This window comes from Ptychodera flava, chromosome 20 (genome assembly GCF_041260155.1).
Source record: "Ptychodera flava strain L36383 chromosome 20, AS_Pfla_20210202, whole genome shotgun sequence".
Taxonomy (NCBI): domain Eukaryota; kingdom Metazoa; phylum Hemichordata; class Enteropneusta; family Ptychoderidae; genus Ptychodera; species Ptychodera flava.
The window spans coordinates 17,839,131-17,853,721 of NC_091947.1; the positions used below are offsets into that span (position 1 = coordinate 17,839,131).

Below are 14,591 nucleotides of genomic sequence, written 5' to 3' on the forward strand. Positions count from 1 at the left end.
TTTGTTGGGAAAAATCGCCGTCATGGATATACAAAAAATGGTACCGGTGAGCGGCGTCGCTTGACAAAACGTAGGCATTTATGGCGATCAGCGCAGAAATGATCTGAGAAATTTTACTGTGCAGCTACAATTTAGTCCACAGACACGTTCATTCAAAATCATCAAAATGCAGAGTGATTTTTATCTAGAGAAGCGTGGTCCGTAGCGGCACATATCCCGGGCCCCGTCGCGACTATGGTAATATCGATGCGTGCAGAGCCGTAAACTACGTCGATATGTCGGTCATTTATATTTTCCTTGATTATTCATAGTGATCGCGCCAACTAGATTTGCAATATCTCTATCACTCTGTAAAAAACTACAATGCTATCAACACAAGACATAACATTGGTGTCGTGTGATAAACACATAAATATTTCTAGTTTATTCCTTGCTTACATTCATCGTTCTGTTTGCTCAAAGTTCAAAGAATACCTACCATACTGTAATCTTGAATGCAGAGCTTCGGACTTCAAAACAATTATACCAGCAGCGTATTTTATTGACACGAACTTTATAGCAGAATGCTTTCTTTATTGAACGTGTTTATGAGGTGATGATAAACTTGATCGTAAACTTGCTCCAAGTCTGTAGGCGTATAAATATCAAAATGGCATAAATTTAAGGAATGAACTTCGCCTACCCGGTTGTTCGCATGTCGGGTTGGTGATAGGCTGTTACGTAGTTGTGGGGTGAACGATGTGGCTAAAACGTGGCAACCCATCGTAGTAGTTAGCAATTCTAACTTGTAATTTCAGTGCCTTCTTTATTGAGTACAAGGGACATTCATGCTGCTATCAAATATAGATAAAAATAGCCACGACAAATTGTCCCCAGACGCGATGTCGATATTTGCTATCATGGAATGGCTCTACCGATGTATGACCAGAGTTTTACTTCCCGATCTCGCACAAATTGAACAAAATTTGGATGTCGTAATTAACTTGAACTTTACATCTGATAAATTGTCAGCTATTTCTTTGACATCGATTACACCTAAGACATGTTAGGGGGTGTTCGTGAAATGCACCTTTTGTTCGGTATTTAGTTTGCAATATTTTACAGACGGAAGAGAACTGAACATACATGTACGCAACAGTGACAACGTACTAGTTTATTTGACCAAGACGTAGATGTACACGCTCTCTCTCTCTCCTCTCAAAAAAATACTGCAAACTAGCCGTTCATGCCATTTACCGCTGTGCCTGCGGTATTTCCGCGATCGTTAGGAGTAGAAGAGGTGTGAATGATTCACTTCCAGTCTGTGGTAAATGACTTTTCATGAATATTCAGTCTCGAGCAGCGGTAATCCTGGCGGTAAGCGAGGCAGAGGTATAAAATGATAATTGTCATGGCCTTGAAGCGAAATCTGTTCAGAAAGATTATCTACCTGAAACAGGGCAACAGTAACAGGGAATGTCAACTCATACCGAATCATCAGGTGGGATTGACGACTTATTGGGTAACGCCATAGTGAATGTAAACATCGACCTGGCGGGACGCGATCTCACAGCTGATGGCAAAATTAATTATACCACATCCTATCGTTGGAGGCGCCATCATGTTCACTTTGACGCTCACTTTGACGCTCAGTTTGACATTTTCCACAAAGTGCTCGATCGCTCAGTTTGACGCTCAGTTTGACGCTCAGTTTGCCATTTTCCACAGAGTGCTCGATCGAGCACTTTGACGCTCACTTTGTCAATTTTGGGGTCTTACATACCTCCATATTGGTGAAAAACGGAGAATTTTTCGTCAAAGTGGGGTGAATCTCTTTCCTGTCCTTTCAGTTGGGTGCACCATATTGTATTTGTAAAGATTCAAATATGTACGGTACATGCGCCATTTATGCTGTTTATCATGTAATTGCATGAGGGCAGCCATATTTTGGTGCGGCACCCATTTATTATTTGTCTTACAGAAACCTCCCCATGCAGTCTCACTCAGTGGATAATTATACTTGAGTAAACATCCCTGAGTAAGAACATTCCTATGAACTAATTTTAATCTAAATATAAAATCATGAAAATAATGTCAAAAGTTGCAGCTCACGTGCCTTTAACGTATGGAGTTCTACCATGCAATAACTTCCTATATTTGCACAGTATGTGAAGCTCCAATACAGGGGAAACATTAGGTATAATTGACCCCTGACTTGCCCATTTATCTGAAGAAACAGAGAAATGACTTTTCCAAAAAGCTTTTGATGTTACATGTTCAATAAATACAATTGACAGCATACTGTGTTTCAATTGGTTTTGTTATTTTAACCTGAATAAATGAAAATGAAGCTAGCAATATGCGTGCAGAGGCCATTGGCAGTGCTCACAACAGTTCTGTGCATGAGTTTTGGTGCAATTTTATTACAGTCATATCGTTCAATTCAAGTTGTGCCGCATGCCATCAAACTCCAAAAGTGAATATTTTATGATGTGTGGTCAAACTGGATGTTTGAACATGAAGGAAAGAGTATATAATAATACAGTGACACATAAAATATGGCCTTGTATGGACTTGACCTCAGTGAGTGACATACTGGACTTACCTGTGGCTCATGCAATACATCACTAGTTCAGCCTTGTCCTTAGGCCAAAAAAATTGTGCTGTTCTGATAACATGGTTTTCAAAAATAGCGTAGGTAGGTAGGCGGGAATTTTTTTTCAAAAATATTTTCATTTTTAAATACACATTTTCCAGTGGTTCAGAGCAGTCAAGCACTGGCCACAACATTTCCAGAAAAACGTATCATACATATAAAAGGAATAAAAACACAAAAGACATCCTCGTTCAAGCAAAAATGAAATGCCAGGTAATGAACACGTGATTTTACAGGTTTTTTCTTTCCTTTTTTCACTTCAGCATTTACATAGCTCTAAAAAGTTTAGGGTCGGCAGGTAAAAAATAGGATAGGTTGAGTTATAGGAACAGCACGATTTTTTTTGGCCTTAGAGGGATATATTGTATGAATAACCCCATGGTATTTTCATCAGATTTCATCTGTATGATATTGATCAAGATTTTGCACTTACTCATCACTGTTATGGCTGTGTTCTGAGTCGGGTGAAGAAAACACTGGTGTTGGATCGACAGCTTTAGTGGTTGGCGACAACCAGTCATCAGGATCGTTCTTGATCATTCTCTTCTTATGCCGTCCATAAGCCCAGACTTGTCTCTTCTTGGGTGGCATTTTCAAAGATTATGGATTGACGTGATGTGTGCTGCTGAGGTGTGACCTAAGCTATCCCAGAGCTTCAGATATTTCTGGTAAATGAAACAAGACATGAAAAATTCATTGGTGAGGTGGGAAGTTGGGATGAAGTTTTATAGTATTCATCTTAATATTAAAATTTTTGTTGAATGAAAAATAAATCAGGTGAATCCTGTATAAACAAATAGCTATTCTACCCCTATGTGTACGGGTTGACTGTCGGTTTGAGATGTTTTTTCCTAGGATGAAATGGAATCATAGGGAATCAGGCATTTGTGACAAAACATATGACCGATGTCACAAGGAATATTTATGTAAAAGGAATGCAAGATGTTTGATAAATGACAAGATATGACTCTACAATCTAAACATGGCTTGCATTACATTAATAGCACTGCTCTGAATGCATAATTCAAGTCAAAAATACCTGTGTGCAGAATTTTGGCCAATGAATGCGGTGTTCTGATGACCTATATGCCCAATGAAGTATCAAATATTAAAAGTACTGTACATAATGAATGGCGAACACTTTTGCTAGCACGCATGGCCAGGAACAGTATGCTGTCTTCCAAAAGAAGGGTAAAAGTCATGATCTCACTAGTCCTGTATAAAAATGCACTTGTAGTACAGTGTTTGTGAGATATACTGTGTGGCAGTACTGTGACATATAATTGTAGCCCTCTTTTAAACCCAGGGTCACATTGTTGAGTTTTGGAAGGTAGGAGTGAAGGATTTTCCTTACGGGTTGTCGATCATAAAAGCTAACGTACTAGAAACATAATTGTTTAGTGGGGGGGGGACCCAAAGATATGTTAATTGCAACACATGAAATCACTTATACTCATGACCAAGAGTAATGACCTGTCTGTTGCAGAATTATGAAATATGTTTTCTCTGACACTTTTTTTATACATATTTACCAGGAAAATTCATAATGGATCAATACTTTCTTGCATATTTTATGAATGGTCATGAAGAAAATCATACTTATTCGTGGTCAAAAAACTCTTCTTAGTACGTTGAAAAAGTGTAAATGTAAAGTTTGTTTATTAATATTCATATGCACAACATGTGCATTAAAGACAGGTTGGTGTCTTCCATACATATTAAATAAAAGAACACAATTTTTTGGAGTGGCACCAAACTAAAGAATTACGTTTTTAGTGCGTGAGTTTTTATGATCGACAACTCCTTACTCTGTCTCAAAACTATGTAGTTTCTATCACAACTTAGTTGTAACAATCATTCTCCTTGAGGCAGATCAATCAGCAAGCTGTTGTCCTCACAGCCTCAGTTCAGGTAACGAGAACAGCCTTTCTTTATGCTGTGACACTTGTAGGTCCCTCCAGTCCAGCCCACAAACTGGTCCTCATAGCCCCAGGTTCATAGACTGAACGAGAAACGCCTTTGTTTATGGTGTAACACTTGTAGGCATCTCCAGACCAGTCAACAAAATCAGTTTGACGATGCCAAAACTACTTATACTTTTATATTGAATGCATATTACACGCAGAAGTCTTTCAAAAAAGTGTGTTCAGTATTTCACTATGCAATCTCCTGATGTTTCCAGCAGATGAAATGAAACACGTCGCATATTGCAAACTTTGGTGTAGATTGATGATGAATCATATAATAATCTTACCTATTAAATTGTAGTGCACTTTATATAAAAGCATTGATTCACATACTGTCTGCTTGTGACAGATAACAACAGGGGTGGGGGTGAGTGTACACATTGCATACTTGTCATTGTCAAATATGAAGACAATTGCCCAATAATATAAGATTTCCTAAATTGGTCGTGGAGGCTAGTTTGAAAATCAATCGTCAATGGCAAGTGATTTTTCGTTTATAGTTTGATACAGTATTTGTTATCCTAATATCAAGGGTCAGCTGCAGTACTGTGGCTTGAGGTTTTGCCTGGCTATGTGGGTGGGACCGCACATACCCAGGCAAAACCTCGAACTACAGTACTGCAGCTAATCAAAGGTATGTCATACAGATGGCACACTGAGTACTACTACTGTGGGTACATGGAGCCTCGTTTCTAGCTCCATGGTTTCTTTCTACCTCCATGGTGGCTATAACTTCTTGATGATTAGCTCTGCGTGGCAGGGCTGTGTGTTACCGGCTACACCCTATAGCTATACATGTAGGTTTATAGGTAGCCGGTAAACACACAGCCCTTTGCCACGCAGAGCTACATGATGTACACAAGATTAATATGCTACATTTTCTCTTCTGCTTGGGTTTGCAATGGTCATATTTGCGGTTTTCATACCAAAAAGCCCCTATTCTATGACATGGGGAAAAAGGGGGACAGCTTTCTGCATTGTCAGTCTCTGACACAATAGTATGTATGTATAACAATGCGATTATTTTGTGACAGTTACACATGTTACACCACCGTTACAATGGACCCTACTAGTACGATGGTTCATTACAGTGCTATTGAATTCATAACTTCTCTCTCATCGGATTTATGAAGTATATTAAAAGGGCCTAATAGAAATGTTGGAGTGGGTTTGAGCTGCATTGTAAACCTTGGTAACAAACTGTTTGTCCACATTACAAACAATACTACATTCCGGCTCCAATAAAACGACACCGTTGTCAATACAAGAGTCACAGCTGTTTTGTGAAATAATCTATACCTCAGACCACATTGAGTTTTCTTACCTTTCCATGAAGTTTATGAACGTGTTATCGCCGGGCAATACCATAAACATACAATATGGCGTTCTGCACCCAAAATTGAAATTGACGCTCTTTCTTAACAGCAAAGTTGATTGGTTATTGGTTTCGGATATATTGTTATCTGGATTGCCATTGGCTAGTATATCGCAGGTCTGATTACACGAATATCACGGGATATTAAAGAACATAAACACACTCGATTGAAATTGGTCAGGTTCGGTTACCCTATCTACAAGTCATTTGTAGACTATTTTATTACAAAAGATAAAAAACTTGCGGTGTCAAAATCATGAAAATGAGGAAGTGAACAAAAACGACAGCATTCAAGCTACAATCGCTGAGGGCTCTATATCACACAGCAGTATGCACTTGAACCGTTTGATGCCGTTGAACTCATCTTTCCATGCTTTCTGCTACTTTTCCCGTGACCCCGTTTCGAACAAGAGTCATTCTTTTACGAAAGCGTACAAATACATCTACAACCTGTACATTGCTTATACATTTACAGAATGTCTGCCTCGACCGTGACTTTTGACCTTTGTTGCATTATGTAACTCCATGTGTTGTGTAAAAACACCACATTTTGCACGAGGTCGCGCAGCAAGACATTTTGTAACCGCCTGTCCGTACCCACATTTACAGCATCACCCATCCGACCCTGATGTTCTGAGCTGATATAAAGAGACCAGATTGCTGACATCGATAACCATGACATCAAATGCGTTGGTACAGGGCGCCAGTCGCGGCATCGGTTTGCAGTTTTGCAGAACATTGCTTGCCCGGAATGCTGTCGTTTTCGCCACTTGCCGTAACCCAGAACAGGCCAATGAACTCAAGGGTTTACAGCAGCAGTACGGCCGAAACATCAATATCTTACAGTTGGATGTCACGAAGGAAGGAGACATTCAAAATGCAGCAAAATACGTCGAACAAAATAGCGAAGGAAAATTAGATCTATTGATTAATTGTGCTGGAATGTTACATACGTCTGGTCGAGGAGAAACAAGCCTTCGAGACGTTTCCCATCAGGTAACTCAGGGGAAAACCGACTTTTACAGTTGGATTTATGGCAAGGGTACTCCTTCCTGTTTGGCCGCTCACTGGTCTTGGTTTTCTAACTGTAAACGTTACAAATGTAAGCCGTACTATACTGAAGGTGATGCCTATTTTTTATCCAAAAAATAAAAAAGCAAAAAAATAGCACAAGCGGCCGCCGAAAGTCGACCATACCACTCTCATGCTCAAATCAAGGGGAATTCCGTGAAGTGGAAGTGGGTTGTCCTATCTGAAATAACAAACGTCTGGAGGCCCTACAACTAGTACATTGAGACACGATGGGAAGCCCTACACGGGCAGGAAGCCATACACTTAACACTTACATTTCAAGCCCCGTTTTTCATCCCGAGCATTTGTGTTACGCCCCACCTTTTCAGTTTCCCTTCACAATATCAATGTTATATGAATGCAGGAAGGAAGGAAGGAAAATAATTCCAGATGTTTTTGCTATTGAGATTTTCTCCCTCTTTTCACTGCACCTCCTCCCTAGATGACTGGTCCATCCATATGCAGATTAAAAACAAAAGTAGCCTTGCGCCTCCACCCCTTTGATTTTAGGCAGGAGTTGTCCTTCATGGAAGCGTTTGACTATTAAAGACCATTAGCTATAACTTTTGGTGATATTTGCAATATTTGTGTCATTAATATCAACTCATTTTCCTGTTTTATTCCTCAAAGCATCGCCAACTCAACCTATACTTGTATAGACTGCATTGTTGTTGTTGGTCTTGATTAAAATTCAAATGTAAATACAACAGTTAACATGCTTTATTGACAAGGTAATGGTGGATTTTTCAAGATTCTTTAGGGAATAGAACTCAAAACTTTTCTGTTTATAAAAGTTGGAAAAATCATCAAAAGTACAGATAGTGGCCCTTTAACTTAGAACAGTCCAATGAACAAAATAGTACTACTTGGTATTGATTAGCTCCTTCCGTTATTTGTCAATTGGTGAATTGATTGATCAGAACCTTAGTGAAAAGGTTGCAACTGTAGTTACCTCTATGGGTTTGCCTACAGTATCAAACTTTTATGGAAAATCATTTGCTAAATATCATTTGCTGGTCATTGGGCTTGGGTAAAAGTACATATCAAATATGCTGGCTTTGTATACAGTGAAAGTTATGCCTAAGTTGATAACATGTCAGCATTAATTTACTTTGCTGAATAAAATGAATAAGATATGAATAAAACAAGAAATTCTAAGTAATCAGAGTCAAAGCTTAAAATTTACAATTATGTTAATTCATACGAATATGCACACATCATTATCAGAATCTGGCATTACTGCTCAGATATGTAGCATTGAATTAAACATGCAAATGTCACAAAATTACATTGTCATTTTTTTCCCTGTCAAAAATGCTGAATGTATCAAAATAGGGCTCAAAAAAAATTGTTTAAACTCACTTGCCATTGGGAAAGTGAATTTTCAATTTCACATGTCCTGGAGAAAAATTTACTTGCTGTGAATTTCAAATAATTTTCGGAGTATGTGTGTGTTATTCATATCATTGTAAAGGAACAGCAGTTGTAACTTACTTGGTTATTTTTGCATTCTTTACTGTGTATCATCTATAAGATCTTGTTTTACATACTCCAATGCACCTTGTTAAAATACCAAGTTTACACCTTGTCAACATACTGAGTATATGTGTAAAGACAGTCTATCATTATTGATATTTGAATTTTAATTCAGCCAAAAATTGAACTGCAAAAACAATTATGGATGGCAATGGTGACTGTTTTTTTCCCTCTTTGCCAGGCTCTTTCGACCACATTTTCCACCAATGCCTTCGGGCCAGTGTTGATGGCCAAGTATTTTGGTGCCATGATGAAGAAAGGATCGGGTTCGTTTGGAAGACAGCCGGCAGAGAAGGGCAAGCAGCACTCCAGTGTGCTTGTCAATATGTCTGCCAAAGTTGGTTCTATAACAGACAATGGTAGGTAGAGAGGTGCCTTGAAATCCCTGTCGGGGTGGGGGGTGGGGGGGAGTTATACCAAATGACTGCTGACATTTTTTTGCAGTATTTTTGAGAGAAAGCTTTCTCGTGATGCTGACTCTGTACAGTTGTGATACCACCTTGCAGTCATAGCTGCTGATTTGGAGTTAAATTGTCAACTCTTAGAACTAATGTCAGGATTCTTTGATATGCGTTTAATGATATCTTGGAAATCCATCCCAGTCTTTTTTTGTTGATCATTAAAATGTGATCTATAAAACTCAGTAGCTATTATTTTTGTGATTGTTAAGGGCAATTATAGTCTTGGTTACCCAGACTGCTTTGCAGGGCTCTCATCGGGCCACCCCTACTCAATCTGAGGAAATCTCAAATTCAAAAATCTCTGAGCAAGATGGCGTGACACAGACAAGAGCAATGCATCCTGGGAGCAATTAATCTATGATGTAGTTACTATGTTTCAAGACAAACTTATAAAAAATGTATCTTCAAGGTTGTGTAGAAGTGGCTTTCAATGTCAATTCTTAGTAATGAGGGGGAACAATGACTTGTGGACAAATACATCTGATCCAAGATATAAAAGTCATGGCTCACGTTCATTACTTAGGTATGGCCTTCAAAAGCCACGTCTACATATCTTGAAGCTATATTTTCCAAGACTTTGTCTCAAAATACAATCAGTTGCTCCCAGGATGCATCTTTCTTGTCTGTGTTGCGCCATCTTGCTCAGAGATTTTTGCATGGGATTTCCCCAGACTGTGTAGGGGTGGTCGGAGGAGAGCCCTGAACAGCCTGAAGTGCAGTCTTGGTAACCAAGACTAAGGCAATTAGTGAAAAATAACATAAGTATGGATGATCTCAATATGCAGAATAGAGAGATTCCCTGAGGAGCTTTGGTAATTGATTCATCTTTGCATAGCGCCCTCTAAGTTTGAAAGAACACTAATGTCACACCCCCTGTCTCTGTTTTCTCTCAGCCCTGGGCGGTTGGTACAGTTACAGAATGTCCAAGGCAGCACTTAACATGGCAACCAAGAACCTTAGCATAGAACTTGGAAGAGGTCGTAACAAAGTCATCTGCGTCAGCCTACATCCTGGGACTGTGGATACAGATTTGTCAAGACCTTACCACAAGGGCGTGCCAAAGGACAAACTGTTTTCAACGGAATATTCTGTGGACTGCCTGATGAAAATAATTGATAATCTGGATAGCCAACAGACTGGAAAATATTTTTCCTGGGACGGTCAAGAAATGCCTTTCTAAGGAAACTGAAATGTGTGGAGCTGTGTTGTCATCCTTCAGATTAAGTCATATGACTTTGTCTGTTGTGAAAGACTCAGAGAGAAAATAAACTTGCCGATTTGATGTTCTATTAGCAATGAAACTCAAGTAGAATGTACTTGGAAAAAGTGAAAATAAATGGTTGAACTTGAAATATTCATGAGAGGTTTTTGTTTTTGTATCAGATTAATGGTGTCTAGCGTACTCTTTGCCCAACATTATTTCGATGGAACAAAGAGTTTCTCAGGCCTAAAGCTCTCATTTCCTCACCATACTTATTATGTCATCAGAACAATTGAGTTTGACCATGGCCTGGACTGAAAGGCTTTCTATTCTGACTTTGAGAAATGGTTTAACAGGAACAATTTTTCATGATGCATGAAATGTAGCTGCATGGAAAAGTTGTAGCTAACTTTGGGTTTACAGAGTCTGAAATTGAAAACCACAGTCAAGTCTTTCCTAGATAAGTAACATTCCCCTAAAAAATATTTGATGTAAAATGCTGGCAATTACATTGCAAATTGTAGCTGACATGAAGAGACAGATGTAGTTCTGTGAAATTTCTTTCTGATAAGGGGCCGTCGATAATCAAAGCTGACGCACAACAAATGTAATTCTTTCGTTAAGGGGGAGGGGGTAAAAGCTCATTTCGTTCTGTGTGCGTCAAAATTGATAAGGATTTTCTATTGTTTTCGAAGTACGACTTTGCAGTGAGAATGCAAAACTACCTTCGCGTTCATCGAGAACAGAATGGCCACAAAATATGGAGACAGAAAAGACAACGAAAAGACATGAATGTGAAATAAAAACTTGTATGCTTTTTTAACGTGAAACATTTATGTGAAACATTTTCCTTCGTGCCAAATTCATTAAAATGTTCTGTCTTAAAAAGTGACATGCGTAAAGTGGAGGTTTATTAATTAATGTGCTCTTCCAGTATTATGTTTACATCCAAAATTACATTGTGATATCGAAATATAGTGGAAAGAAATAAGCTAACAAACAGAAGAAGAAGTTTAAAAAGCCAAAAGTTGCTACATGCACTGACCACAATTATACCCTTGGGATCGAGCTATGTGAGGAAGACATTGAAATCTAAATATTGCACTCCCCAAATGTATTTGGCCATAGAACCATTGTGTATCCGACACAGTCTTCGATTTGCGCCGGAAGGGCGCCCTGAAAATAAAAATATGTGCTCCAGAAAGCAACTTTTGATGGATTTTTTTCCTTTCACCTTAGTGAGCCATTTTTATTTCCCTAAGCCCCTTTGGCTGTATTTGTTTATCATTGACATTCACTGGGAATACTTTTTTTTGAAAATCTTCAAAATCCCCAGGATATCAAATGGTCCACTCCTTAGTAACAGGGCGAAAAAGATGATTTCACTCACCCAGTGACGAAATTTGGAGATGCATAGAAATTAGCAAATGATTTTTACCGACTATGATTCACGCCAACATCGTGGTATTCCCAATATACTTTTGTGCTGCATTTTGAGCAAGTCGTGTCTGGAGTTGTCATGGTGACACTAGATCGTGACAGGAGCTGAGAATCTTTGTTTTTCTTTGTGTGTGAGAATATTGCGCTTCAGCAGATGATGACATTCTACGCGGTCTCATTTCGCATGTCCGTAGTTACTTTTTTGACCTTCACAAAATATCTAAATATCCCCAGATTCGGTCCATGGGCGATCGGTGATCAAAGACTAAGATATGTATAATTAGCAGTGTCGCCACCGACTTCCTTTGTTTGGTCAGCTCTAACTCGCCAATATGTATCAACTGACAAGCTTGTCACTTTCGTATCGCTTTGATTAACTACTTCACGCTTAATTAAAAATAAACCAATCGCTCTTTTGGCGGGAACTTCTCTTCTGTAGGGCTTCAATTGACACGAGGGCTTCATATATGAAAGGTTTTCAGCTCCGGCTCAGGACTGACGGTAAGTCGATTGGGACTCACACAACTGCACACTAGTTGTAATAAGATTCGGACAACGGGCACGCAATTCGACTACAACCAACCTGACAAGCCCAGTAAGAACTCTGTCAGTTCTGGTGCTAGCCTAAATCTCGAGAGCGTTCACCGATAACTTTTGCATATATAAACTACTTTTTATTTTTCGGAGACTAGACGCTTTTAGAAGGTTTACACACAGATGATTCAGACGATTGGGCAGAAGACGCTCTACTGTCTATGGGTTGCCGATGTCGCGCTCGTCGTACCTTCATGGTTTGTCTCATCCCCGGGTCTCATCCCTAGGACTGTCCTTCTCATCCGTGCAACCCTCGGTTCCGTTGCATCCACATTAAACCTGTGATGGATGGTTTATTGTAGCTGTGGGTCCATAGCTGTGTTGTTTTCAGATGGGATTGCTGCCTTTTACGGGCTGGTTTTGACTTTTGCGATTTTAACCCCGCCACCATTGTGGTTAAAATCGCAAAAGTCAAAACCAGCCCGTAAAAGGCAGGAATCCCGTCTGAAAACACCACAGCTATGGACCCACAGCTCTGTTTCTTATAGCTCTGGTACGTCTCCCACCATGTGAAACCGGTAGAATCACCAGTTAACTCGCACCTTTAATTTTCCAACCCGCCCGGAACCAACTCGACTCGTCCAATTCCAACTCGCTCGTTGTTTGAGATCATATGGAGCTATACGGGGTGGCCATGTGATTTTGGGGGTGGCGCGCTGGAGGAAATGGGTATGGTGACAATTTTTTTTTAACCCACCCGGGCAGCAATTTTTTTCCCTAGAGGTTGCTTCAAAGCAATTTTTTTACTAGTAGAGTCAAAGCAATTTTTTTCAAAATGTAAAATCATTCAATCACAATATTTTAAAATGCAGCCGTTTTTAATTGTGTGGAAATGTCCATGTCTTCACACATGCACGTCACTGAACATATATCCAACTTATGCGACCTTTCCAATGTTACTGTCTGATGTAAAAGCACATGACTTGTAAAAAACCCAGGAGGTGCTGAATGGTCTGTGCACTACTGCAAACCGCTGCCTTCGTTTTTACGAAGGATTTATTTAAATACAGTGATATGTATTGTTTATTTTGATCCTATCAGGAAGTTTACAAATCTTATCCTTTATATTTCCAGTCATTGTTTAAAGTACACCACCAAGGCAATGTCAACAAATGCGACTTAAGACTAGACTTAATGCAATTACACACCCAATGAATATCACAAATCATACATATTTACTGAGATATGAATGGCAGATAAATATTCTTTTCTTTAAAATGAAATATCTGATCAGATGGCATACAACATGACATTGACATTCACCAATTGCTTTGTTTTCTAGTAATTTTGAGACAAAATGTTACACTTGAATAGACGTATATCTATTAATAAAGTGTTACCGCTTTATTACATTTATTTGTTCATTGATTTCAGTCTCTTTTGACAAACATTCTCACGTTTATTCTAACACTGGCGGCATCGCATTTATAACACAGCGTCGCAGTTGGGGAGTGCCGCAGCAGAATACTAGTACACATTCATGTACGGTTACTCTATAGGCACGGTCACTCCACATAGAGACTGTGATTCATGCTACTGAGAAGAGGTTTCCGTTTCTATAGATACCCACTCAAAAATGCTGACGTAGGCGGCAGCTCCAAACACAATATAATTCTGTTTTCAATGATTCTTGTTCAAAATGCCGCCCTAGGCGGCAGCTCCAGAGAACACTGAATGCTGATCTACCACCCCGGCAAGGGTGAATCACAGCAATTTTTTTGCAGTCTTCCCAGAAGCAATTTTTTTCCTTCCCTTGACAATTTTTTCCAGCACTTCGCCGGCAACAATGTTTTTGTCGAAAATCCTCCAGCCCCCCGAAATCAAATGGGTCATCCCTAATAAAAAATAAACTTGTATAGATTCCACGTACCTTGTGTTGTAAAGTTTTTTACGGAGTCGACAGGCGCCTAGCACCTGTCAAAAATTGGCTATTGACACGGGGGACGTTTTTCGCCAAAATTCACCACATTTTAGCGAAATAAACTGCTCTTCTTCCACTTAAATGAAGAATATAATGTTCTCTCATGTAAAAAAAATTACAAAGTATTAAAGTTCAAGTACTAGTAAGTAATATAGTCAAGATTTTGTACGCAGTAACGAAAACCGTCGTACACGGTACTATATCACCCGAGCAATAACATTGCAGTAGCCACATGTTCTGTTCCGTACATGTTCTGCACGTGTAGTTTGGCCGATTGTCGTTGTCGATTTCATAAAAATCACGAATTCGTTCCAGGCGGGTTGGAAAATATGGAAGTTAACTGGTACCCGAATCGGTACCTACAGCCCTGCCAAGTAGAGCTATTGCTAC

At 39.3% G+C, this 14,591-nt stretch overlaps 2 protein-coding genes across 2 annotated transcripts in view; one reads left to right on the forward strand and one right to left on the reverse strand.

The window, feature by feature from the left end:
- The window catches only part of LOC139120198 (uncharacterized), a 31,613-nt gene extending 25,601 nt beyond the window's left edge, over positions 1 to 6,012 (reverse strand). Inside the window, exons 1-2 of the mRNA XM_070684370.1 lie at positions 5,927 to 6,012; positions 3,069 to 3,300 (exon numbers count right to left, since the gene is read on the reverse strand). Coding sequence (XP_070540471.1) covers positions 3,069 to 3,226 — 158 coding nt within the window. The 5' untranslated portion in view covers positions 3,227 to 3,300; positions 5,927 to 6,012. The remainder of the gene's footprint in view (positions 1 to 3,068; positions 3,301 to 5,926) is intronic.
- A 320-nt stretch (positions 6,013 to 6,332) lies between these two features.
- On the forward strand, positions 6,333 to 10,397 carry LOC139120199 (C-signal-like). Its single transcript, XM_070684371.1, has 3 exons — positions 6,333 to 6,973; positions 8,766 to 8,943; positions 9,939 to 10,397. Exons 1-3 carry the CDS (start codon positions 6,653 to 6,655, stop codon positions 10,223 to 10,225), a joined length of 786 nt encoding a protein of 261 aa, XP_070540472.1. The 5' UTR covers positions 6,333 to 6,652; the 3' UTR covers positions 10,226 to 10,397.
- Positions 10,398 to 14,591: the final 4,194 nt, after the last annotated feature.